This window comes from Cinclus cinclus, chromosome 4, assembly GCF_963662255.1.
Source record: "Cinclus cinclus chromosome 4, bCinCin1.1, whole genome shotgun sequence".
Taxonomy (NCBI): Eukaryota; Metazoa; Chordata; class Aves; order Passeriformes; family Cinclidae; genus Cinclus; species Cinclus cinclus.
Window position 1 is genome coordinate 57,081,560 of NC_085049.1, and position 26,934 is coordinate 57,108,493.

Below are 26,934 nucleotides of genomic sequence, written 5' to 3' on the forward strand. Positions count from 1 at the left end.
CATTGCTCCCCTTGGGAAGGCACTGACTGCCATGTCCTCTTAAAACAGAAACAAGGAACATTAAGGGATCAGAAAGCTACTGTAATAGACAGGCTTGGGTAGGAGAGAGCAGATGCTGGACACATCAGAGGAGGATTCAATGTGCTTAACTCCTAAAGAGAAAACAAACTGCATCCTTGCTAGAGAGAGGAAAAATTTTCCCAGCTGAGATGGAATAAACAGCTACTGCTGAAGAACTATCCATTGCTTCAGCTCCCTTCAGTCGGGAAAGACCAACATCACATTCAGGTGGCATGAAAACTGCTGTGCAACTCCTCTTTAACCACTACATAAATAAACTGCTGGCACTGCATCCTGCATACACCTCCTGTTATTAATACCGCTGTGGGAATCCCTGAAGCCTTCCCCAGCAGTTGGCAAACAGGGAGCTGACTTAAAAACCTGGCACAGAAAATATCCTTTTGGTCTGAGTCCTGCCCTGTGGTGAAAACATTACAAAGTGCTTGAGGAATCTCAAGTTGTCCCCAAACCCCTCTCCTACTGTCCACCTGTTGCACTGTTCTGAAGGATTCCCACAGGGCACCATGTATGTGGGCCTTCAGCATTTATCTCAAAGAAACATTGTGGCTTTCATATACTGCACCCTAAAGTGTGCAGGCACTTTAACAGCTGAGTGACACTTTAACTCTGCTTTTCTTTAGAAGGAAGCAATAAAATAACTATTTTATACTGCCCCTTGATTACACAATGCAAAGTCACTGTGTTTTTTCCTGTTCTGTAGGATGGTAAGGCAAGAAAGTTGATTATTGTCGGGTATGTGACGCTGTTCCCCTACTTTTCCTGCTTGTGCAGGAAAATTGAGGGTCTTTACTAGAAGTGTTTACTGAGCAGGAACACAGAAACTGCAGGGGAAATTGCCCAGCCTGAAACCTAAGGAGGTCAGGAGCAGCACAGCCTCTGTGATCTCTGGAATAAAACGAGATGCCAGTTTTTATTGATTGTAACTGACCAGCAGCTCTTTGCCAGATGACATCTAAGTGAGATCACCTCTAGCAGCGTGCCAGTGGTGAGATCAGCCCAGCCCAAATGGGAGGTACCCACCTCAGGGGACCAGTACCACCTTGTGCTGTGGCCCAGGCTCTGGGGTAACAGAAGTAGGTGGGAGCTGTGATGCCAGCCAGCAGCACTGCTGTTGCAGCAGGACTTGGATCACCACTCCCCTGGCTCTTTCAAAGGTCATAGATTGTTATGCAGAGGTGCAGAAAAAAAATTACCTGGATGCTCATATGCCAGGGAGGTGAAATGGAGCAAAGCCAAAGCAGATTTAAGAGTGACTGAAGGAAACAGAAGCTGTGGCAAAAAAAAATAAAAATGCAGCAGCTTGTACATGGTTATTAAGCACTTACAATGTTCTCATGCAGCTTAGATAAGCAAGCTGGAATTAAGCAGTACAGTAGTCATCAGTGCTGTACTCTGCCTGCAAGCATAGGAGGAAGCTGGGAGCACTCAGAAGCCAGGTTGACAGGAAACAGGTGTATGTGAGGAGGAGAAGGAGGAGGAAGAGGTTGGAAGGGCTGAAGGCTGTTCAGATAGAAGCCCACAACTGGCACCCGTAGTCCAAAGGTCAGGGCAATTGAAGTCAAAAGGCTGCCTTCTGGCAGGGCTCACCTGTGCAAGCACATTTAATTATCCAGAAGAGAGAGAGGGAGGCTCTCAGGCTCCACAGACAGGAGGAGAGGAAGAGAACAGGGGGGAGCGAGCACAGCTCAAGTTCCTTGTGTGCAGTGAGCAGCTGTTCATCTGTGCATGAGAGGTGAGTCCTCCCTCTGGCCCCCTGGATCCAGCAGCACACAAAGGGGGTCCTACAGGCAGCACTGAAAGCCCCACAGAAGGAATCCCCTATTTGGTTTTTCAGCACATTAACTTTTAGGAGGGATCCAGTCATAACCTGTACCTTCCCAACCCATCATTAGAAACTGTGCTGCTGATACTCCCAACTCACCTCTCTGGACAGATTTGTGAGAATCAAGTTTTATTCTCCTGGCTAGACAGCAGTGACTGATAAAAGTTCTCTACTGCAGACATACAAAAGGAAATCCGTAAAATATTTTTCCCTATTTTCTCTTACAAAATTATGATGGGAGCCCATGGATTTGTGGAGGAGTTGTACCTGTCCCAGTAACACAAGGACAGAGGAAGAAAGAGACAGGTTTCACAGACAAGGCAGAGGCATTCTCAGCTTTAAAACAAACCCACCCAGGGCAGGTATGTACCATCATCTTGCAGGGAGCAGCTGCCCTCTGCTCTGGGCTATCAGATGTGAGACAAAGACAAAAACATTCCTTCTCTTAGCTCAGCAGCAGCAGCTCTGCACGTCAGCTCTTGGCTGATAAATACAGGCTCCTAATTCCAGCCACATTCCCCACTTTGAGAATAAGCAGCCCTGCTCCTCAGCGCCCTTTACAACTACTGCTGCTCATGAGACGGAGGAGAAGGAGGAAAGGGTTACATTTTCCATCTCCTAAAAACACCGAAACTGAAGAAACCCCCGGGTTGTACAGGGCAGGAATTGACCTGCCCTCAGCTCTCCCAGGCAAGGAATGCACAACATGGACATGTCCAGAGGCAGAGGTACAGACACCCTTTTACTTCAGGCTCCAATGAGTTTCTTGAGGAATGCCTCCAGCTGATCCTCATCCTTTATGCCCACAAATTTATCCACAACGTCACCGTTCTTCATAGCCAGCACGGTTGGCACTGCTGACACCTGGGTCAAGAGAAACAGGGAGACAGGTGAGCAAAGCCTGCAGAAAGCCACCTGCACCTGGTTCCCCAATGGAAGTCTAAGGAAGTGGCTACAAGGCATCTGAGCATGCACTGCTCTAGGGTAAGATGTCCACTCTCAAAACAGGCCAGCTGAATTCCAGGCTCACCCTCTCTGAACTGACTTACAACACTCTGCTCAAGTCAAGGCTGAGCTGCTTTTTTGAGTTTAAATAAGAGCCAAATTTTTAAAGAGAAAACCACAGCTAATACAAAAACCATCTCCAGTACAAATACTTCTTCTCTTTCCTTTCTTTGCTATCATAAATGAACACATCTAGGACACATCTCAGACATAATGACCTTTGGACATTTTATGGCCAGAGCATCATCAGACTTGGACCCATGTTTTTCTCCAGATGGGACTAGAGCTCTAATTTTAACCTGCCCCACTACTGCAAAGGCAGATTTCCTGCTCTGTCATATTATGGCAACGCCAATACCCTCCAAGCCTTGTTCCTTTCCCAGTTGTGTTTTCAGTGGTTTATCTGGTCATAAACCAGTGGTCATTCACTGCAGATGCCTGATGATTAGGTAAGAAGTGAGAAAGTCTCTCTGACCAGAGCTAGCAGTCAGCTGTGCTGCTCTGGGCACTGGTTTTTTAGCTCAGAACAAAGTTCTCTGGGAATTATCCAAGAGAACAGTGTTGGAAATGACAATACTCCCCAGGGACTTGCTGGTTGACTGGTGACAGCAGAGACCCCAGGGACATGACTGAAAGAAAGAACAATGAGAGCTTGGAGACCTGCAGCAAGGGAAGATCTGATCACATTTCTGACCCCACCGCTTTGATGCCCTTATCTCTGCAAAGTCTCCCCCCCAAAAAAACACATCTTGCCTTATCTTGCCTAGTGACTCTCCTCCAGCTTGCAGGGCCTTCCCGTGTGCACTGCCAGCCTTGCTGCCACCAAAGATCTGCAAACCCCTCTGGAAACCCATCAGAGGGCTGGCTTTTCTCCCACTGGGAGCCTGAGATGAAAGGAACATTTTGTCTTCCCTTCCCACCCAGTCCCAGCTGGGCAGTCCAGCGTGGCTCCCCAGTCCTTCAGGGCTCTGCAGTTCTCTGAAGGGATGGGAGCGTCAGGGTTGCTCAATGCACAATCTTCAGCTCCTCCTAGTGACTGCAAGGAGCAGATCCAGAGGGCCTGGGCCCCAGCACCGTCGATGGTGCCAACACATTCCCCTGTGATTTTAGCAGAGAGAAAGGATGCATTGCATTCAGCTGCTCCTTCCCCCAAGAAGGGCAAACCTCCACTGAGCCTCCCTCTGGTTTGCACAGTGGGTTAATATCGAGCAGAGTTGCTCCAGTGCCATCAAAAAAACCCCAAAATTGGCCCCCTATGAGATCTGGGATAAGGAACAGGCAACTCTTGGAAGCCCTAAGGAGAAGCAGCCAACACCATGTTGCCAGACCCTGCAGGCTGACCAGCACACCCACGAGCTTCACAGCCTTGATCCCTCTGTCTCTTTCCCTCTTCATGCTGGTGGGTAAATCTCAAGAAAGGGTGGAAGGTCTGGGTCTGGTGCTGCAGAGCCAGATGAGAACTGGGGGCACAGAGCAACTTTCCACTGCTCAGAAAACAGAATGTTTTTGTCAGCTTCCTTCCTGCCAGCTGCAGCAAGGGCACCCTGTTAATGGAGCACATACTTTGTTTTGCTGGTTGAGAAGAAAATGTCATGGGAATTTCTAGAATGCAAAGTTGAGGGCACTTTTTTTAGGTCCCATCTGCACTGAACCTAAACAAACTTTCCTCCTCCCTGAAGAGCATTTCTACAGGAAAAAAAAAAACCAGTCTGCTTTTGATCAGTGTAGACCACACAGATAAATAAACATGACCATCCAGGTTATTCCTGGCAACACCTGTACCAAGGGGATTTTCTCCCACCTGAAACTTTTATACCAGCTCAGATGCCACACAACAGAGCAGGGGGAAGGATTTTACTCAGGCCTCTGAGTGAGGAGGTAACAAGATGGAGCTCCATTGATGAATGACCACCTCTGTACCAGCAGCTCTATTGAGCTGCCCACCCACTGGGGCCAGAGAATGGGCTGCCCTTTCCCAGTCACCACACAGAGAGGCAACTCACTAAGGCAAGAGCTGAATCTAAAGAATTTTAAGAGACTGAAGATAAACAAAAGTATTTCTTCTCCCTTTCTGCTCTTGAGGCTAGAGGTCAGGAGCTGGATGGAGCAGTGGAGAAAGGCCACAACCAGAGATGAAAGGTATTAGGTAAAATGGGGAGTCTCCAGAGAAAACACTTTTGTGCTGGGTATAACAGGACAGGGAAGGGCACTGGGGACTTTCCTAGTTGCAGGAAATGCATCCGTGCTTTGTGCTAAGCTGGGATGGCTGAGAGCCAGGGGCAGACAGCACTTGTATAAAGGAATGCGCCAGCATTCCTTAGCTCTTCCCGGGGGTCTCCCCCTCCCTCAGCCTCCCCCTGTGCCAAGGAGGCTGCTGCAGAGGACATTGTGTAAGCAGGCAGCAAGCTGGGGGCTACGTGTGTGTGCGTGGGCAGGGGAATAAACATGGATGGAGTGAGACTTCCTGGCAGCTAGTGAAGGAGTTGTGGGGATGGCATGGACACTAAAAACCTTCAAACAAAGACTTCCTCAATGTGCAGACATCTGATCCCCAATGGAATTGCTTTAAAACAAATCTTTTCTGATCCCACCTCTGGTTCTCCTGATCTCTCACAAACACTGTATTTGGTCCCTCTTTGATCTCGACTTGGTGCCTTCCCATCAATCCTTACATTTCTCCTTATATGGCAATTTCCCAGAAAATGAAGCAAAACCAAGCACATGCTCAGCACACAAACGAAACGTTTGCCTCAGAAAGGATGCTCCAAACTATGAAGATCTGAGCAGAAAATTCTCCTATCCTCCTACCTGTTTGCAGCTATGGTACTTGCAGACAGTCTAGGGATGGTGTTTTAGCCACAGGGATAATGGCCAAGACAAGACACACACACATCACTCCAAAAGTGGAGGAGGACCTCTTGCAAAACAAAAACGTTATGTTTGTTTATAAGGTTCCAGAATGAACTGCTAGAAGCTGACCCTTCCCTGCAGCCTCAGTCCTACCTGCACACAAACACACAGCAGGCAGTGCTCCCTCAGCACCCGTGGGGAGAGGACACACAGCACATCATCAAACCTGCACACCTCAGGACTTTCAGCCTCTTTTCACAGACTTTTCTCTGCATGCACACGCCCTGCTTGTCGTTTTCCACTCATCTGAGATTATCCTCTTGTAATCCCAGCTAATTCTATCTACTGGAAGGCTTGGAACAACACATGAGTTGAGCTAATAATCTCTATTTTCTTCTCCTTAGTGCGGCTGCTACCAGATCTTTCCCTGCATCGATTAGGATTTGCACACTTAGATCATCACTAAAACCACCTCATCCTCTTCATCTTCTCACCAGCACGTTCTAAGCTATGCTGCCTTTTGGGATTGCAGCAGCCAGCCCTGCTCAGGAGCCAGCAGCCATCTTCCCTGGCCTGGGGTGTATCTGCCAGCACGCCTCCACCCTGGAGAGCAGTGGATATGCTCGTGCTGAGCTTGTAGGAGCTGCAAGTCATGACTGCAGCCACCAGCTGTATGGGCACGCCAGCACAGCACAGGCAGAAAGGTCTCCCTGGGGAAAGAGTAGGAGGGAACAAGCTATTTCCACTTCCGTCTCCTTCTGGCTCGGCAGGGCGCGGGAATGGAACACAGCATCTTCTCCAGGCTCAACAAAATGACAGCTTGCTCATGAGATGGTTCACTTTTCAGGGCAGCTTGAGGAGCTTGCTGTGCTAGCTGTCACCCTGGGAGCAGGACTTCATCTGCAGAGGGGGAGCAGATCCATCTGTGTGATACCCAAGTGAAAATGAAGCTTTTTTTCCCCTGTAAAACATAACAGCAGGATGCCCCAACTTCACGGGCAGAGTGGTTGTTTACAAGGAGAGACAACAGAGGTAAGCACGGCCCTCAGAGGAGCTTTTGTATTTCTTAAGCACTACCTAATCACTGACAGAGGAGACAAATAAATGAATCGTGAACTAAAGCCATAGCATCTCCAGTCATTCTGCTCCTTCCTAGCAGAAAGTCATGATAGGGAACACACCCAGCAGTAAAGTCACACACACCAAGGTAAGCGCCAAGGTCCTCTCCTTTCAAGAGCAGGACACAAGCTCCTGATGTTTATGTGTTTTTTCTGACCTGGCTTCTACCCGTCCAAACAAAATTCACTGTGTCTCCTTGTGCTGCAACTTAAGGATGGGGACATTATGACCTAGCTAGTGATCCTGAACAAGGAAGGGAAAGAGAAGGCATGCTGGTTGCACAAAGAACCATGTAGCACAGAAGAGTGGGGCTTGTAACTTCACGTTCTTGCCCTCAACCTGAGCAGCCCCCGCTGACACCAAAATGCTGTGTGTGGTCCAGGGTCCTCGAGGCCAGGGAAGTGTTTACACTGACAGACACCTTCAAGGCCTAGAGAACACCTCCCTGCAGAATTAGAGCTGGGGATGCTGGGCATGACCAGCAGAGCTGGAGCAGAGCCAAGCAGCAAAATCCACCTGCTGACCCAATGGATCAGGAACGTGTAGGATCTGGGCTTTCCCTCCCCTCCAACGCTGCTGCTGTGCAGGCACAGCTCTCCCCAGGGAGGCACCTTTGCACTGGCAGCTAAAGAAAGTCTGTGCTCTTCCACCTCCTACCTCGTACTCAATAGCAAGGTCTGTGTGATCGTCAATGTCCACTTTGGCCATCAGCACCTTTCCCTCCAGTTTGGCCACCAGCTTCTCTAACCTGGGGCCTAGGATCTTGCAGGGACCACACCACCTGATGGAGCAAGAAAAGAGAGGGGAAATTAGGAGAGGCAGGTGCAGCCAGGGAAGGCATGCTGGTACAACAGTGCCTTTACCACCATTGGTGTTCCACTCAAGAGTCAGCCCGGAAATACAGTTCTGGAACCACAGCTCAGAAAAACATTTCTCTCACAAAGGAGCTGCCAAAAGTTAAGGAAGCTCTGTACCCCATTTCAGGCTTCAATTAATTGTCCTCTCCTCCCTGTATAATCCCAGCTAATACTCACTGTGGTTCATCAGTTGGTTTATTTAGAGCAGAAGATTTTTGGCTGTTTTGTGTTCTGTTTGCCCCAAATCAGCTATAACAGGTTCACATAACGGTACTGCAGGACTATGAAAATACATGAAAAACCCAAAGATAATTATACTGTTAACAGAGCAGGTAACATCTAGGAATATTTTTACTGGCAGGTGGATGACAGCATTTTTATTGATGACAATTGCTGTCATTGATGTCACATGGCTGTTATTAACGCATGAAGGCATTTGCTACGAACAGCCTCAAAAACACACAGCTTTAAGAAATGTGGAATGATACACCATAATAATGGCAAGGCATAGCAAGTGCAGAACGCCCCATGGCTGTTAATAAACTTTAATGTTACTAAGATGACGTTTCATCTATGAAGCCAAATAGGGCAGATATCAGAGGTTTTTCCTGAGGCATCTTCTGTAGGATGATACAACACTGGAGCTGGGGTGGCACCTAAGCACCTGGAAGGTGCAGCTATGCCACCCTGGGGAACGTCTTCCCGGCACTCCTGTTTGACACTGCTACAGGGTGTGTCTGCGAGGGGAATCTTCATGGTTTGAGCCTGACAGCCACAAGCATCTTTCAACACCAGACTTCACAGCTTGGGAATGCTCCTCTGTGGTGTGCCTGGAGTGCCACTACATGAGGAAAGTCACAGGGACACACGTGCATGGTGGAGAGCAGTGCAAGAGCCACGGGTGGAACTTACTGTGCATGGAAGTCCACCACAACGGGTTTGGGGCTGTTCACCACCCGGTCCTGGAAGTCGCTGCCATCCTGCACGTTGAAAGTGCTTCTGCGTCCAGCTGAGGTGCCAAAGGCTCTGCCGTGGGATGCCAGGGGTCCCCGCGCGGGGAGGGACAGCAGCCGCTGCAGCACCAGCCTCTGTGCCATCTGTGGGGAGAGTGGTTGCTGGGGTAAGTGCATCCCCTGGCAGGTCCCACTGCAGCAGCGTCATGATCCGAGCCCCCTCGCCAGGAGGTGTCCGGGAGAGAAGCTTATGGAATATGACATGGGTGTGCTTCCTTTCTCTGTGCCCTCCTCCGCAGCTCTAGCCCCAGCCGCAAGGCCCCCAGCTGGACCCCACCACCTCCCCGTTAACAGGAAACAGCTCCAGGCACAGGCTCCCAGTTTCCCTCAGCCCTGCCGAGCAGAGCTGTCCCTGCCGCCCGTCCCTCCCGACCCCTAGGGCCGCGGGATTCCCGCTGCTCCGATACCGCGGGGCTCCTTCAGCTGATGTCCCAAAAGGTGGCACAAGGCCCCCGGCCCCCAACCCTGCGGGAGAGAACAGCCCCAGACGCCAGCGTCCCGCTGCTCCCCGAGCCCGAGGGCAGGAGAGTACAGCCGGGACGGCCCAAATCCACCCGCCGGGCTCGCGGCCCGCCCGCACCTTCCCGGGCACGGAGGTGACCGCACACACGGAACTTCCGCTCTCTGCCCCGCCCGCCTACGCTGATTGGCCGTTGCCAGCAGAAGGCTCCTGCGAACCGGCCGGCAGCCGCCCCGCGCCCCCGGCCACCTCTGATTGGCTACCGTACCCGTCCGTCTTTCGCGCCACTTCGCCCCGCCCCTGGGAGGGACGTTAGGAATGTCACGTGGGGCAAAGCCTGGCCGCTGATTGGCGGGGGAACTCTCCAATAGGCGTAGCACGAGCCGTGGCGCGGCCCCGGTGCCTCCAGCTCTCTTCGGCTTGGGGCTAGGCAAAGGGGTGCCTGCTTCATCCGCTTCTTTAAGATCACCTGGAACCGCACAGATCTACAATCCCTCCGGACAGCAATTAACTCCCTTCCACAACGTGCCCGCCCGCACAGGACACCGGGAATGAGCCTGCACCCCTACACTCAGGCATGACCACAAAGCAGCGTGGCCCATGCCACCCTCTCCTGCTGCATGTGAACAGGCATTATCTTCTAGCAGCAGCATTGCTTGCATAGCCCAGTGTTCTCAAAGAGAGCAGTAACTCCCCTCTCACTTCCTTGACCTTTTCTGCTCTCCAGCCTCTGCAAGGAACGGGGGTTTTACTGAAACAGCGGCTGAATTCAAAGGACTGGGAGAGCTCTAGGTACATGTAAGGTACAGCACTCCCCCCCCCCCCCCCCCCCGCCCAGTTTGGAAGCAATAGCGTGTATTTTTCAAGAAGCTAAAGGGTTGAAAAACGTGTGGAGAGAAGTCTGTTCCCTGTCACCCCTTTATTTCCTAGAAATCACAGGGACATCGTGAGGTCAAGCTCAAAACTGCTCGTTTTGCAACTCCAGGCCCGTGGAAGGAATCCACAGGGAGGTGACAGGCAAGTGCATGTGGCTCAGAGAGGAAGCAGTAAAGTGTAGACAGCCTTCCTGTCAGTCCTTTTAGGTGGGGAATAAAACAGGCATTTTAAGGACCAGTTTAACAACATCAAACTTTCTTGATGGGACATAGTGCAAATAGGAGAAATATTTGTCATGCTTTATAAAAGACAGACTAACCTTCTAGGCTGCTTGGTGTGGGAGAAGAAAAACACGAAGACAGCAGAGCCAAACTCACTAAGTCTCTGTGTCCCAGGCATTCCAAGAAAGCTACTCATCTGTTGTGGAGGAAAGAGTCCTTTGTAGTGTTCTGTGGGAAATTATAAATTACCTGACCTATACAGTAACTTTAAAAAAAAAAATCATCTTTCCCCACTCGAGCTACACAATTGCCCTAACTCAAACACAGGAAAAATACCAGGAAGTTTGCCTGAAGTACCACTTCAGGATTCAACGCAGAAACAAATCTTCAAGTATGCACAGTGTACGGCACCCAGGGACCAGAGAAGCAGCACTGGGCTGCCACAGGGTGTGAGCAGGTCACCTCTGACAGGGGACATGACATGACATCCAAAGTTTCCCAGGCATTCCTGTGCTCACTTCTGTGGCCTCTGTACGTCACTGCAGACACTGGTCAGTGAGATAAACACGAACACCATCTTCAGGCAACTCTGAACTCTGCAAGGACAACATGGGAGCCTCAGCGTCACTGGATTTTGGTCCCTCACTCAATCCTTCAGAGCATGCTGGTCCTCTTTGTAACAGCAAGATCTGAGCAGGTCTTTGGCAACTCAGGATCAGTGGGAGGCAGGGGGATGGAAAGGGATGCTGTAAAGGGCAGAATCCTGCTGTGGATCTCCGTTACAGTACTGTCAACAAGAGCACCTAGGGATCTCAGTGTGGAGCAAGAAAGGTTAAAGCTCATCCTTGGCATTGACAAGATGCTGCGGAGGACGAATTGGTATCCCATGATCTCTCATCAGCTGCTCCTGTGACCCATCATGGCTGTCAGAGGGTCTGTCATCCAAAAAATCTGTGTGAGGGTAATCCTGGAGCAGCCCAGCCTGTACCGCGTGGTGCCGGAGCTCCTGGCTCCCCACCAGTCCCTGCATTCTCACGTAACCCTGCTGGCAGGAGGGAGGCAGCTTCTGATGGGTGAAGGCAAACAGGAAACAGGACTCTGCAGGGAAAAGGATCAAAAATTAGAGTCAGCAGAGACACCCTGTAGGGAAATACTCCCATAAACTATCAGGGGCTTGTTCAAAACAAAAGGCACAGAGGATGAGGGAAGATGGCAGGAGTTTCCCACCCAGTACCCTGCCCTGGTAATCAACTTAATTCTACAGAGCTCAGGAGATGCAGAGAGGGATCCCCAGTCTATACACTGAGAGAAAAAGGAGCTGGATTTGAGCTTGCATCCATCTGGCATTTCTTTGGGCTACAAGATGGTTTCCCTCTGTGTGCCACGTGGGCTTCCTGCAGGAGGGTCCCACACCAGTCTTAAGACCAGGAAAGGAGACAGCAGAGGCTCTTGACTTCTCACATCACAGCACTCCCATTTCCCACGGGAAAGCAATCCAATCACCAGTACATGAGATCTAGTACACAATGGCACAAAGAAATGTTCAGATAATGAAGAAGAAAGGAAAGCTGCAGCTAGAAAAAGGGTTTAACCCAACCTTACATGCCTTTCTCTAAATCCTGGCATGCCTGGGCCAGTCTTTTTCTAATGGTGAAAAAGAGCAAGGACTCTTTGGGAACATACCCACAGAACAGCACTTTGTACCATCTGGTGAGTGCATTGAGGAGGTGTGACTGATAGTGAGATACGCAGCTCACCACAGGGATCTCTCAGCTATTTGCAGAGGAGATCACTCCTGTCACTTGTTCCTCACATTCCTCCTCCTCTTCCTGCCACTTTGACCCTGTGCACAAATTACCTGCAAAGAAATTGCGCAGGTCGGTGCTGAGGCAGTTCTCCAAAAACCGCCTCAGCGGCAGGATGTGAGCGTTTGGGGCTGTCCAGTCTGTCAGAAAGTCCTCCACGATGTGATGGATGGCATCTGGCCGGGGCAGAGGCCAGTCTGGGGGACGGATTCTCATCTCACTCTCTGCCAAGAGAACATTAAAGGAGTCTCTTAGAAGCAAAATGGCATTAAAAAGAGTTGGGGAATGGAAAGCAGCTGTGACAGCTGTTTCCGCTTTTGTCCTAACCTTTTAATCCATTACTTTCATTTGCAATCCCCTCTGCTAACTCTGTCCTCAACAGCCCTGCCACTGCACAGCTGCCCTCTGTCCCTGCCCATAGCATTCCTGTCATTTCACTCCTGTTCCCCCTGAGCAGAGACTGCCAGATGAGCTAAGCTGTGTTTAATGCTGCTACCCATCATACTTATTTCTGTGAAGGCAAGCTGGACCCTAACCCTAGGTTTCTGAAGATGAAGATTTCAACACAATCATTCCCCAAGGAAGTCTGCTCTGAGCCTGTTGGCTGCTGGATAGAACACTCCTCTTGAAGCCCTTGCCTTTGGCTGCCTGTGTGTCTGTGTGACCTCTCAGACCTGAGCCTGCCAGAGAGCAGCTTTGTCTGGGCAGCAAGATGGCCAAACAACAGCCTCATCTGTGAGGCTCTGCAAAATACACACAGGGTGCCAATGAAAGGGAAGAACTGTTCCTCTTTTTGGCCATGGGGAAATTTCCAGCATGCCTTTTTGTTCCTATTTTCAAATGTAAGGTCTCTAGTACAACACCCCCAGCCCCTATATCTGTCTTACCAATGGAACTTTCTTGCCAACTTTTAGCTTCCTGTTCAGCTCATACAGTGGTGGGGGGTGTCTCACAGGAGGGGGGAATAGTGCTTCCAGGTACCACCCCCACTTTGGCTCTGATTTATACTTACCCTTCTTTGTTTTGTTTGTGTCACATAATTAGCAGGAAAGCTTACCTGTTGGGAGGCGTTTGTAATAGTAAATAACAGGATGTAAAAAGTTGGACTGCCAGGCATGCTGTGCCTCTCCTACAGCACGGTTGTAGTAGAAGACATCCTTGTCAGCCCCAGAAAAATTCCTTCCATATTCCATGATGATGACGAAGAGCCCACTGTGAGCCTTTCTTCCTGTCTGCATTTCCAGCTCGGCCAGGACTCCAATAGGGTACTCTTCAAGGTACTCAAATGCTGTGGCATTCCTGTGAATTGCAAACACACCATCAGAATTTTCCACCAGAGAAAGCCAGCTGGGATCCAATCCACCCTCAGTTGGTCAAGGCTAAGGCAAAAAAGTCATCAGATAGCAATTTTGTTTGGTCATTACAGATATTAGCTGAACTTGATGCAGAGCTTATAAAGGCTGCTGATACTGTTACAAGACACCATTGCTTTCCTCTATTATGGGATTCTCTCTACAGCAGCACTGCTCAACAAAGTTTTTCCCTGGGGTCAGTAATAAGTACTACACCTCTGAGCCTAGAGGAAAGGTCTGGACCATTTCAACCCTTTAAGAGGGAGAAATAGACTGTACAATTGGGCACCAGTGAAGTAGTGGTACAGGTTTGGGCTGGCTACCTATGCACTGGTAACATCCTTAGGCAGGAACAGTGCAATCTGTGTGGTGGCAACAGGGGAAGCAATGGTAAAGAGACAGAAATGAAATTATGGAGCACAGTGCTGGGAGTAATTACTCACTCACTCTCTCAGCAGTATGATGTCAGCCAGGACACTGAACATCTGGTAGAGGCCTGAGGCCTCGTTCACCCTCTTGATGATGGAATTGGTCAGCTGTGTAATAGGGTAGACTGTGGATGGCCAGGGGACACCATGGTGACGGTTTTCCAATAGGCGATGGACTGCCCGAGCTAAGACATGGAGAGGAACAAAGACAGCTTATTTAACAGCCCGAGCTTATGCTTTAAGGAATCCAATCTCTGTGCTGCAGCAGGACTCAATAAACAACCTTTACAGCTACTCTGTGCTCAGGATCTCCCACCCCAATTGCTAGTAACTGCAGTAGAGATGGCTTGGAAAGCTGATGTGATGCTAAGTGGTGGGGGAGGTCCTTGGGGATATTTCATTACTTCTCAGCAGTCCTGTAATGATAAGGATGGGCACACACACAGAGAAGGAAATTCTCTTTACTGCCCACAGCTGCTGGGTTTTAATTCTACAGCACAGACCTCTCACCCACAGCCTGTCACGAGGCACAGTGTCTGGCAGGAAGAAATCTATTGTGTTACATAAATAACAGACAGCAGGAAAGAGAGGCACAAGACAAAACAAAGACAGACAACCAAAAACTTCATATATGACCCCAAGTCACTTCTCCTCCACTTCAGATGATGAGGCTGCAGCTTGACTGTGTTTTGTCCTTTTTATTGCCAGAAAAAGACTAAGGGCAATCTCTTTCCAGCAGTAAGCTATGGATTGTTCCTTTGAAGGGAGGAATGATTTCCACCTCTGCCCTTTCTGTACACTCCAATACTCACTTGTATACCGGAATCCATGGATGAAGCCCCCAGCAGATTTCCTGAAGTCAACTGAATGGCTAGCAGTGCCAAGAACAAAGAGCCCCTGAGTGCCTCTAGACTCGTAGCTGGGTTTGATTTGAGGATACTTCTTAATATTCCCTTTTCCTGGCATCATTCTCAGGGATCTGATATGCAAAAGAGAACAGCAGGCTATCAGGAAGGACAGGAGTAGAAAAATAAAAAGGGCTTCTGATACACATTATATTGCAGCCACTGCAAGATTCTGCTTCACACCCCTGCTGCTTTCAGTGGTGTTGACTACTAAAATGAGGATCTTTGGAAGATAAGGGTGTTCATCTGAAGATAGCCCTGGACAAGATCTAATCCTCAGCTGAGCCATTAACAATGAATTTTGGAAGACGGTGAAGTTAGCAGTATCATTTTCAACTGCAGGATGTACCAAGGTGGAGTGAAAGTTGCATCCTCAGGGAATTTCTTTTCCCCAGACAGAACCTTTGCATAGCGATCTGCACCTTTATCATCCTCATTTTCAAAAAACCCCCATACACCGCTAGCCTTGTCCATGTGATCTAGCAGGTCAGAATGTTAAGTTCTAAAGGTACAAACTTTTCTCTGTCACTGAAGCCTCATTGCTGCCATCTGTACAGCCTTACAGCCTGTTGGTCAGAGGGCAGTGACACATTTCCACTGGGAAACAGCCTTACCCACAGGATAAACAAAGGACTGTGCAGCACCAAGCAGCTCAGAGCATGGAGCACAGAGGTCCAAACAATGCTTCCGGGAAAAGACCTGCTTTTCCCTTTCCTCCCTACTCAGGCCCTTCAGCCTAAACACCTTCTTTCATGGAGATCCTGGTTCTCCCTCACCTATTATAGATAGAGAAGTCAAACTTCCAGCCCAGGCAGCGGATGACACGGTCGTAAGGTGCGCGGGTGGCAAAATTGTCCAGTTCATCCTGAGGGAGGGTGATGGAGTCGATGCCCGTGCTGATGTTCCTGTTCTCCAAGTAGAACCGCAATGTGATGTGCAGCTTTCCCTTTTTGTCCTTAATGATGGCCAGATCTTCTAGGTCGCCTTCCAGAAGTCCATCCAGAGATTTCAGCTGGTAGGTGTCCAGCAAGCCGTTGTTAATTGCTCTATGGAAAATACAAGAATGTAAAGAAGGGAGGTTCTGTCTTAGCTGCTGAAAATGGGATGATTTATCAGGCATCCCAACTCCTCTTCAGTGTAAGGGTTATCCCCAGAGCCTCAGGGCTCACAGGAACAGCAAGGGTAACACAGCTTCGCTGTCCTTGCATGATGCAGCCAACCTCCTAACTTTCCTCTGTGACTGGAAGCAAGGGAATAAATTGAGAGCCAGTACATTTTAAAGATTACAGTTTCCAAGTAGGCATGTTTCTGTTTCACACAGATCCTAAAAAGCTCTCACCAAACCTCTGTGTTCAGCAATTGCAACCTGGATTAGTTTAAACCAAGGACGTACACGTACAAGGCCCTGTATTTCCTTTGTGGCCCCCATGACCAGAGCACCAGTCCAGCCTCTTGCTTGGGAAAGAAGGGATTCTCCTTGTTTGTATTTCAGCTGTATTAGCAGCAGGAATAGGAGAGGTTTCTTACCTCAGATCCCCGACATAGTGGGTGGCCCACGAGAGGCGCACGCGGGACCGGCTCACCATGTGGATGAAATTTGTGACGCCCAGGATGTTCTCTGCTGTCTCAAAGGCCGAGTTCCCTCGGCCCAAGATCAACACGGTTTGGCCAGCAAAGTCCTCCGGATTGATGGACACAGTCTCGTAGCCCTCAACATACTCTGAGCCAGGAAAATTTACCACATTGGGAACCCACGTCCCAGCAGCAACCAACAAACAGCTGCAAAAACAAGGATAGCACTTGGAAATGCAGCAATTTCAGGAAAGGGGCTCCATCTCCTCATTCCTTCCTCCTCCCACAGTGACACTGGACCAGCTGCACAGGCCATGGTTTCAAAAGAAGCCTCTCTCTAGGTTCAACTAATGCTCCTCTCTTCCCTATTCTCAGGAAAACTAGGAACACTGTTATATATAGCAATAGTCAGTGTGGGTGCTGTACCTCCGTCGCCTGTTTATGAAAGCAACTTCTACTCATATGAACTCACGGACAGTATATGTAATATAGCTTCACAGGTTGATTATACGTTGCATAAAAACAACTTTGATTTAAAATCTGAGTTGACATTTGGCAGAGCAGAAGTAATTTTTAAGATGGACAGGAAATTATTTCAATATTTTGAAATGTAACTCCCAGTCATAAAAACACGTTAGCAACATAGCTAATTGTTAACACCAAAAATAACCACAGTGATCTTTTTATATCACTCCATAAGAGCTTTTACTTGATTTTTGAGGAAGTTCTGGTGACTTAGATGGAAACACCAGGCAGCTGAGGCAAGCAGTGCTGCCTGCTGTCCCAGCCTTGCTTACACAGCATCCCAAGAGCAAGTTGCTCGTGGTACGTGGGTGTCCGGGATTGCCTTCTGTCCCCTCGGAGCCTGCCAGCAGCACATCGGTAAGTGACAGCCAGCACGACCTGCTGTCTTAGAGCTGAGGTTCTCAGGAGAGGTGAGAAACATACTCCGTATGTTCATACGAGTAACTTCGAGGTTTTTAGGAATGGCGCTCAGTGGCGGTACAGGATACACACATGTAAATAGGATGCGTGGAAGGGGAATTCAGTGACCAGCAGACTTGAAGGTTGTTTCTTACAGTCCTTGCCCCTCCACCAAAAAAGCCCCACTTTCCTCTGCTTCCCCCCATGTGTCCAGCTCTGTGTCAACCAAGGGCTTCACTTGTCTGGGATATACACGAGAGCAAATGTGGGAAAACAGGAGCGAGATGTCACTGCACTGACCCAGTCCAGTTTGTACTAATGGCAGTATTGGCTGTGAGTTACTTTTTTCACAGACAGCAATTATCTAGTGATAAAACAAAAGTGATTTCAAGCATACCTATCAAGGACAGACGCTGCAGTGACGGCCATCACAGCCAATTTGTATCTGCCCTGCCAAACTCCTCAACTGCTCAAAGCAAAACACTGCTCGTAAAAGGCAACGCCTTCTCAGGAGCAGTTATTCTACCCATCCACCTGCCAATCCCTAAGAAATGTTCTCCGCCCCTGATAGTGATTAAGGCTCTAAGAGAGAAATTTAAGAGAAATCTCCAGCCTTAGAGATATTCATGCCTCAGCAGGGCAAAGCTCTGAGCTTCATGTCAAGCCCCAGGTTTGCCCCTTACCTGCACTTGTAGTTCTTCCTGTCCTGGTCGGTCAGGAGAAAGTAATGGCCGTTCCAGACCTGATCATTCTTCTCCAATGTCACATGGATGATGGCTGTGTTGTACTGAACCTGCAGCTTCAGCAGGGAAGCAAAGTCCTCCAGGTAGCGCACCATCGCGTCAGCGTTGGGGAAGAAGTCGCGAGAGTAGCGTCGGAAAAGCAGCCGCCGGTCGTGGCTGAGGAGCGAATTCCAGTCGTGACGCAGGTTGAACTCGCTGTTGAACTTGCCTGTGTACTGCTTGTTGATGCTGATGAGTTTGCGGTGCCGAGGGTAGAGTGCGAAGAAACTGCCGGGAGCATGGCTCCGCTCGAAGACGATGTAGTCCCGGCCGGCTTGCTGGAGGAAATAAGCCATCTGCAAACCCGCGGGGCCGGCCCCGATGACACAATAGTCGTGGTAGAGGAACGTGGCACCACTGACGGCGCACAGGGCCAGCCCCAGGAGTGTCCCACAGACCGCCGGGGCCATGGCGGGGCTGACACAGCCGGCCCTGAAGGGAAGAAGAGGAGGGAAGAGGACCGGGAGGCGTCACCCCAGGGGCCGCAGCTTCCCCACAGGAGACTCTCAGCCCCATCAGTCCTCGCCCGCCGCCGCCCAGACCCGGTCGCCATGAGGCCCCCACAGAGAGTAGAGTGTCGGGGCGGGGCCCTGCTCCCTGCCAGCCAATAACAGCAGGGGTCCCAGCCCTTCCAGCCAATGGGCGCTCCCCGCCCACAGGTGGCAAGGTGGGGCAGCACCTGTGGGCTACGGGTCGCGAGCGCCTCTGCGCCCCACCAGCCAATGGGGACGAGAGGCGCAAGCCCCCCGGCCAATGGGAGATGGGGTGCCCCGCGCTGCCCTCACTCCCCCGCCAATACGGTCCCGGCCCCGATGCCCCCGCCCCGCCAAACGGCGCACGAGGCGCGGCGCACATGACCGCCGCCGGCCGCTCGGAGCCCTGACCTGCAGCATGGAGCTCCCGCCGCGCCGCTCCTCCCGCTCCGGGCTCTTCCCGCTCCGCTCCCTCCTCCTTCCCTCGCCGCCGCCTCACTCCCGCTGCGGGGGCGAGCGAGGTTGGGGGGGGCTGCGCGCTCCCCGCGTCACGTGACGCCTCCACCGCCGCCGGCACCATGGCGGCGCGCGCACCACGTGTCCGGGGGCGGGCGGCGCTTAAAGGGGCAGGCGCGGGACGGAGCCGTGACCGCGGAAGGTACCCGAACCAGGCACATACACACACACACAAACAGACAGCGCCGGCACTCGGCAAAATCAACTTTATTCCGCTTTCCCCCCATTAATCATCGATGCGCAGCACAGCCGGGATGAAGGTGTTGCCACAGCCCGCCCCCCGGGCCCGGGGCTGCCCGGGCACTGCAGCCCGTTGGTGCTGGTTGCAGGGTTCAGCTCTCTTCCTCTGAAAACGAAGAGAAACAGAAATGAAGTGAATGCTGCTGGGGAGAGAAAACCCCAGAATTAAACCCTCGCTGTCAAGGAAATGCCACAAGGAACACAAAACAACAAGGCTGCCACTTAGGGAGATTTATCCCACCTCCAACCGTCTCCTCGCCTCTCCCCAGCTTCCCAACAAACTTTCCCATGAGCCAAGACCACACACTTGTCATACACAATTTACATTCCTGAGCAAATTACGCAGCAACCCAACTAACATTTCCATAATAAAATCCAGAGCAGCCAGGCTAAGCTTAACAGCCTAAAAATAAGCTGGGAGATATTTTTTCTTACAGAAGCAAGAGTCTAAGATAAATGGTTTCCCACTGTCAGCAGAGCACACAGATCTCAGGGACCAAAGATGGTTTTTGGCAGCAAAGGTAAGGCAGCATTTGTCTACCGAGCACCACTGATCCTCCAAAGCTTGCATCCTGACCAGCCAGTGATTGCTCAGCTTCAAGAGTCACTTCAGAAAAGCTTTCACCACGTTCCCTCAACTGCACTCCGTCACCACACATTTCAAATGTGTCACCTTATAGTCACTGCATTTCTATAACTGCACTCAAAAAATATCCCAGTACCAACAGAAATTAGCACCCACCCACTCCTGCAGACCTTGGGGCCACTGAATGAAGGGCTTCTTGGCAGGCTCCGCTCTGCCAGACAGTGCTCAGGATCTGGAACCTCCCCCAGCCCCTGCTAAAATCAGTCCTCCTCAAGTATGTGTACAGAGGCACAACATCTGCATTTCCAACTCTGCGCTGTTCTTTTTCTTCCAGAAGAGTACTCCCTATGTCACCCACACATCTTCCACAGACTCCCCCCCTCGGGACCACACATTCTCCCACCTCATTCCTCTCCTGCCATTGCACTGGTCAGATTTAACCCTTTATCTCTGGTCTTCCTCATACCTCACCGCTTTTCATCCAGACTACTACATCACTTAAAAGCATAAAGTACCAAGTATGCTACAAACCTTCCTCTTCCTCTTCTTCCTCCTCATCCTCCTCATCTTCATCAGAGCTGAAGGTGCCATCAGGCAAACTGTAGATGCGGATCACCTGCTTGTTGGGGTCCTTGAGGATGAGGTACTTCCCCTCATCCAGCTTCATGCAGATATCAATGACGCATCGCAGGATGCCCCAGGCATTCTCTATGCTCAGATTAATCTGGCTGGCAAATTCATTAGGCTTGAACTGCTGTGTGCCCAGGATCACATGGCGGGCAGAGTCCTTCACGTGGTAACGGGATACGTACCTAGGGGGGCAAGAAGTAACCATAGAGGTATCAGGAGATTATACCCAGACAGCAAAACACCAGCAAGAAGAGCTGCGTGATCATCTTATTTTTGTTTTCTGGGCTGAAAAATCCTAATACTCCAACACTGAAAGCTAAGAGGATCTCCTGGCTACAAACTGTCAATTTGCAAGGCACCTGGAAATCCCCAAATCGGATGTAGAGGTACAGAAGATAAAGAAGAATTAGCCCTACTGATAAAATTAAGCAATAGCACGATTAGCTGGGAGTTTGGCATGAAAAAGATGGAAAAGTATCAGTTCCATGTCTGTGAACAGAACTGAGGGTTGCAGAACCACTAGAACTTATTTAGCAAAAGCTGCTTGTTCATTACCTGCAGTACTCCACTGATTTTAAGCCGGCTGTTTAAAAAACACAGTGGCTGTATTTCCCCCCACCACTCAATTTCTCAGTAACAGGGCACTGAGGATCTCAGTCAGATTCCTGACAGGCACCACAGTCACTGTATTTATTTCCCTTTTGGTGACCACAGCAAAGAGGCTGAGAGGCCACCTGTCCCTCGTGTGCAGGGTCAGTCACAGCTCAATGCTGAGGGGAAGCAGCTTACACCAAGGCTGGTGCACTCACCACAAGCTTTCCTTTCTTGGCCACTCAAACACTGGGTGACTTTAGGATTACTTAAATGCTTCACTCAGATGTTTAGGAAGTTTAATAATGCAAAATGCACCCGGAAGATATTCAGTGTGAACCATCCCACCTTACCCGAGTTTAAGATACTCTGATCCAGCCAGCAGCGCACAGCATGTCCAGCGGGCCAGTTTGTAGCTGTTGTTCTTCAGCTCCGTGGCAATGACAGCTCCTCTCTGAGAGTCCAGCTTCTGGCGCCAGTCCACCCCATTGCAATACTGAGAGGAGAATCAGAAGCAGGGTAAGCCTGACAAGCCAGCAGCAGCCATTTCTTCCGCCATCCTGCCATCGCATACGGAAGCTGTCTACCCTACGGTACCGTGTGAGGGAATGTGAACTGCAGCCTAAAGAGCAGTCCACCAGTTGGGATTGCTCAATATTTGTGCCATTGGTTAGAACGGGTAATTTGTGAGGGAAGAATTCTAAAGAGAACCATAAGAAGACTGGCTACTGTGCTGAACACCTAGGGGCAAGAGGGTTCAAGCCAGCTACAACACTTAGGGGACAATCAGCACTGCTTGTCCATCAAAGTTATATTCCTTAGTGGAACCTAACACCCGGGGAACACCGCCTGATGTTTGTCTCATCTTCCCTGCTGTACCTGGCATGTCAGGCAGCAGTGAAGCAGTTAAGAGCTAGCTTGGGGATCCTGTTCTTCCTCACCCTCGAATCCCACTCGTTCAGTGTTTTGATGTTGATGAATGACACTTCTCCATTAGCTCCTGTCATCACTCCATCATGTTCACAGCGGACAATGAGATCTATATCATCTCCCAGCTTCCACCTTCGGTATCTGCCAATAAACAGTCCAGCTGGTTATATCTGACCTCTGTTCTCCTCCAGATCCATGTAAGAGTTCAGCAAAATCCTTTCCTCCTCCATCTTTTCACTGTGAGGTCATCCACGAATCCGTCTCAAGGTAAAGCTTCTATCAATAACATTCCCAACCTGTTTTGCCTTCGTATCACACTAACATCCTGCCCCCTTGCCAAACCTGGGCATCAGAAGTATCAACTCACCTGTATGCAACAGAGGCTACTTCATTTTTATCCATGTCATCCTCCACAAAGGGGTTTGGGTTGGGAAACTTGTATTTCTCCTTTCCCTACAGATGAGAACAGCAGAGCATGTTAGGAGACAGCTTTCCTCTATTGGAAAAATATTCTTTCACAGCAACAGTAGCTGATTTCCCTTATGCACAGAACACCAAAACATTAAGACAGATGATGAAAGCCTCATGCCCACATTAGTCACAGCACTGTAAGCAGTACCTGTACTGGCACTTAGGCTTCATTAAGTGTACTGAGAAGCCTGTGTGAAGCATCATCAATGGGAGTAGGATGACTTCTCTGTGAAATCAAGGCAAAAACCTTTCTACAAGTCACAGTGCTCACCAGAAATAATCCCATCTCTTTCAAAACTGAAAGACCACTGGTATAACAGAACTGTCAATTAAAATGCTTCTGTACTCTATTAAAGCAGCCTTAATGAAGTCTCTTCTTGAGCCTCTCTAAAACACAGACCCCACTACTCATCACTGTTCCACCTTACCATCCTCAGACACTGCTGGGAGAAGTTATGATTGATGTAGGTAGCTTCCATGGCCAGGTTGCGTGGAGAATTAAAGGAGTTGCCCTCTTCCTGAGGTGGTTCATTGGCTGTTTCACTCACTGTCAGGAGGTCTGGGAAAAAACATCAGATGCAAGTGGTTATACTTCGGGGAGTAACTGTGTCAGCTTTGGTGAGTTTCTTGCCCCACATCAGAGCAGATCAATACTGAAATTCCCCACACAGCTATCACATGTACTGCAATTATTAGCTTCTCCAGGGGGTTCAGTGTGGACACCCAGACAAGCACAAAGAAAATTAGACCCTTTAGTTACTGCAACAAGAATTCCTTTCAGGACTTTTCCTCACCAAAATCTGAGTTGTCCCTCTTATCAAAAAAAAGCTTGGATCCAACTCTCTGGACAATGATGTCCCAGGAATAGACAGAGCGAGTGCAGCTCATCAGTGTGGCCAGAATGGCATCTGTGGCAAACACATTCCCTTGTGTCTTGGCCAGCTGTGAATACAGAAGGAAGAGAAAACCATTTCAGCAATAAGAACAGACACCCCGTCCCTAGGCAGGACGAGAAGTGCTAGCAAACCACATCCCTGATTTCTTCTGCTGTTCTGAGAAAGCTGAACTACTGTAAGTACCACATCCACTGCCAGACAAAGCATAAGGTACTACCCAGCAATCCTGGCCCACCCTCACCCACACAAGGGCAAAGTAAGAAACTACTACAAGATGCTAATTCTCTTGAAAAATGCATGGTTTCTCATTGGCAATCAGGTCACGAGAGAAATGTCTGAGCCTTCCTCACCTCCAAAAGCAAGGCCCCAAAGATCAGGTCTCTGACCTAAGTTTTCTTCCCAACACAGCTCAAGTACTGGTCTCTTTGCCTTTCCACAATTATAGCTTTACCTTGGCCAGTGTTCCTAACTCTGCATGAATTTACCTCTGCCTTCCACCGAAGAAAAATACTGGTACCAGCTAATGCTTCTTGCTTTTGCCCTTTGGTTTGAGCGTGACAGCTGGTCTCCAACAACAGCACACACTGAGTTTTACAAACAGGTGGATACCTTTCGGATAACTGGGTCATCCGTAGTGGTGACGGTATGGAAGATGCGCTTAATGCTCCTCAGGAGCTTCTCGTTCCTTGTTGTAATGCGGTCAAAGGCTTTGTCATAGTACTCGAGGGCTCCACAGCACTCTCTGCAAAGGTAAGAGAACCATCTGGATACCCCTCCTACAGTTGCCACCACCCATAAACCACACAGGGCCTGCTGGGTGTTCCATTACCTCCCCCTGGGTTTGGTACCCCCATGCGAACATTGGGACCAGGCAGGAGACCCCTGAGCTCCTGCTTTCCAAACATTTTAGGAACTCACATGTCCTGTGGCTCGGACACCTCCAGATAGCGCATTTTCATCAGCCGAGGGAAATCCATCTCCTCCTTCACCTCCCAGTCACTGCGAACTTCAACAGAGGAGTCACGAGGTTTCTGCTGCGCGGCCAGAGGTGGGACAGGTACAGAGAGAAAAGGAGACACATCAGGATATGTGCAAGGAGCTGCCCTGTTGAGTGCAGCCAGCGTAATCTAACCATCAGAAGGGGCACAGTGCTCATCAGTTTGTCTACCTGTGATTTCTGGTCCCATTTCTGCCTCACTCCAAACTGCTTCTGAAACTTCTTTTGTAGGCGCAAACGATCTCTAAAATGACAAATGTGAGAAAAGCCATGAAGAGAAGTTCTTGATTCCCATGTGCCACAACTATTCCTCCACTTCCAAACTACTACCAGAGGAGCAGTGCTCTCAGGCACTGAGCTGTTAAAACATTTGTTGAGCCATCTGTTGATCAAGATGTCTGAGGCATGTTCTTTGATCTGAGCAGCTCTTTATATAGTTTTACCTCAAGACTGAAATGTAGTTTTCAGAGAGCATATACTGCTTTCAGTGCCACCTCTGCTTTCTAAATACAATTAAAAAATTCTCCTAAATTATTAGGCAGCCATTTGAAATCCACGCTTTTAAGTACTACTGACACCAGCAGAACACTGGACTCGAAACATCCTGAAATTCTTTGCTGACTGTTTGCTCCAGCAGATTCTGTTACTTTAAGTTTGCAAATTCATCAGCAGTATGTTCACACACCCGAGCTCAGTATGCTTGTCTCTGCAGCCTCACCTCTCCTTTTGCTTGGCACTCTTTGGCAGTGTCTGCATGCTGAACTGCACCATGTTCCGACGGTCCTTGTCTCTCCGAAGGTTCCTCTAAAGAAATGACAGAAAGAAAAATGAAGGCATTTGAATTGTGAAAGAATCCTGTGCTGCTGAAGCTCCCCTCTGATGCTGTCTCCTGAACACATTACCTGTGCAAACCTCATGCGGTTCCTCTGGTACGCTGTCTTCTGCGTCCGGGCCGTGTCCACCAGCTGGAAGCTGGTCTCATCCTCCTCGTGGAAATAGGCATATTGGCTTCCGCCGCCAAACTGCGACGAGTACTTGTCTGGAAATAAAACAAAGTATCTCAGCACCAAGGTGCAAAGAGAAAAAAACCTGATGCTTTGCCCCTTTCTCTCCCCAGCTCCCTCCACCTAAGTCTGATGTCTAAATTGGGACTCCTGCCTTACACCTGCATGTCTTCTCCCCCTTTAAACCTCCCTTATGAGCCTGGGTAGTAAGGCAGTAAAAAGACCCAGAGTAAGCCCCAAGGACAGGGAGAGCCCCACAGAGCTCTCCCAAGGGTAAAGCACGCTTCCTGAAGTAAGCTGCCTGTCTTGCTGAGTTGTGCAGGTAATTACAGGGTGGATGTGAGACATGAAAGCAGGAACTGACGCTTGGAAGAAAACTTTGCAGAAAATAAACCCCAGGAACAGCCAGCAGACTGCACGTACTTGTGTATCTTTTATCCTGATATGTGGCTCCTGTCCAATCGGCCACCTAAGAATGAGCATAAACAATAAAAAGTATTAACACATTTCTCCCCCACACCTTTAACTGCACGCGCAGGACTCCCAGCAGCAGAAACAAACATTGCCATATGCCCCAGGTCTGATCCTTTCGACTCCCACCTCAGCCTGCCAGGTGTTCAGTGTGTTAGGACGCACTGCCAAGGGTGCCAGAGGAGCAGACAGGGTAACAAAAGCGAACACCGGAGGCAGCATGCGGGGGGAGGCCCGGAAGGCTCCCAGAGCTCACGGCCCAGCACGGCACGGATACCTTGCCCAGGCGGTCTCCTTTGCTGAAAGGCTGGTAAGGCATGTCCTTGAACTGCTCGGGCACAGCACACGGACCCCAGCCGGACGGGTTGTCCTGGATCACGGGTGCTACAAACTTCGCCATTTTTTAACTTTCTAAAGGTGAAAATATGAAAAAAAAAAAAATCACTCAAATCCTCAGCTGTCGCACGGTATGGCACCGAGACCTGAGGTCTCGCCTCGGCACTTGGCGAAGGGAAAGCGCCTCCGCCAACCAGGCCCGGGGAGGAAGGAAGGGTCCCGGTGAGCGCTGCGTGTGCCGGGGAGGGGCGGGACGCGGCCCCACCGGAACCGGCGGGGCGGGGCCGGGGGGGGGTCTCGGTGCGCGCGGGAGGGGCCGACGCGGCAGGCGAGCGGCTCTGGGGCGGCTCCAGCGCTGTCCTCACCTGCGCGGCCCCGGTACGGCCCCGATGGCGGCGGATCCAGCGGCGGATCCAGGAGCGGCTCCAGCAGCGGCGGCGGCGGCGGGCGGGGAAAGGGCCGCGCGCAGCCCCGGCGCTCCCTTTGCGCGTCAGCGCCGCGCGACGGCAGCGCCCTGTCGTAAAAGCGGAGAACCGCCAACCCCCCCGGAAAAGCGACCGGCGAGCGCGGCCGCCGTAAAGCAGCGGCGTTGTCGCAAAATGTCAATTATTAAAAAAAAAAAAAATCTTAAGAAAGGATGTTGTTTGATCTTGGTATGCTTTCAAGTCTAATCAACGAGAAAAGAGGTTTAATCTGTGAAACAGCAGCTAACAAACAAGCT

At 50.1% G+C, this 26,934-nt stretch overlaps 3 protein-coding genes across 4 annotated transcripts; all 3 read right to left on the reverse strand.

Moving 5' to 3' along the window:
• Positions 1–2,620: 2,620 nt before the first annotated feature.
• TXN2 (thioredoxin 2) lies at positions 2,621–9,117 on the reverse strand. Its single transcript, XM_062492133.1, has 3 exons — positions 8,647–9,117; positions 7,535–7,658; positions 2,621–2,767 (listed from the first exon to the last, which is right to left on the reverse strand). Exons 1-3 carry the CDS (start codon positions 8,862–8,864, stop codon positions 2,651–2,653), a joined length of 459 nt encoding a protein of 152 aa, XP_062348117.1. The 5' UTR covers positions 8,865–9,117; the 3' UTR covers positions 2,621–2,650.
• Positions 9,118–11,136: 2,019 nt separating this feature from the next.
• FOXRED2 (FAD dependent oxidoreductase domain containing 2) lies at positions 11,137–18,524 on the reverse strand. Its single transcript, XM_062491301.1, has 8 exons — positions 17,974–18,524; positions 16,322–16,573; positions 15,571–15,840; positions 14,702–14,868; positions 13,909–14,074; positions 13,167–13,408; positions 12,163–12,333; positions 11,137–11,402 (listed from the first exon to the last, which is right to left on the reverse strand). Exons 1-8 carry the CDS (start codon positions 18,480–18,482, stop codon positions 11,137–11,139), a joined length of 2,043 nt encoding a protein of 680 aa, XP_062347285.1. The 5' UTR covers positions 18,483–18,524.
• Positions 18,525–19,239: 715 nt separating this feature from the next.
• On the reverse strand, positions 19,240–26,669 carry EIF3D (eukaryotic translation initiation factor 3 subunit D). Of its 2 annotated transcripts, XM_062492134.1 has the most exons (15): positions 26,579–26,669; positions 26,155–26,288; positions 25,830–25,875; positions 25,305–25,441; positions 25,121–25,206; positions 24,574–24,646; positions 24,324–24,439; positions 24,015–24,147; positions 23,304–23,451; positions 22,938–23,068; positions 22,406–22,491; positions 22,050–22,179; positions 21,462–21,604; positions 20,419–20,699; positions 19,240–19,407 (listed from the first exon to the last, which is right to left on the reverse strand). In XM_062492134.1, the coding sequence occupies exons 2-15, from the start codon at positions 26,275–26,277 to the stop codon at positions 19,394–19,396; spliced, it is 1,647 nt and encodes a 548-aa protein (XP_062348118.1). In that variant the 5' UTR covers positions 26,278–26,288; positions 26,579–26,669; the 3' UTR covers positions 19,240–19,393. The 2 variants fall into 2 exon arrangements, with proteins under 2 accessions (XP_062348118.1, XP_062348119.1); XM_062492135.1 differs by lacking the exon at positions 26,579–26,669 and having other exon boundaries at positions 24,324–24,436; positions 26,155–26,451.
• Positions 26,670–26,934: the final 265 nt, after the last annotated feature.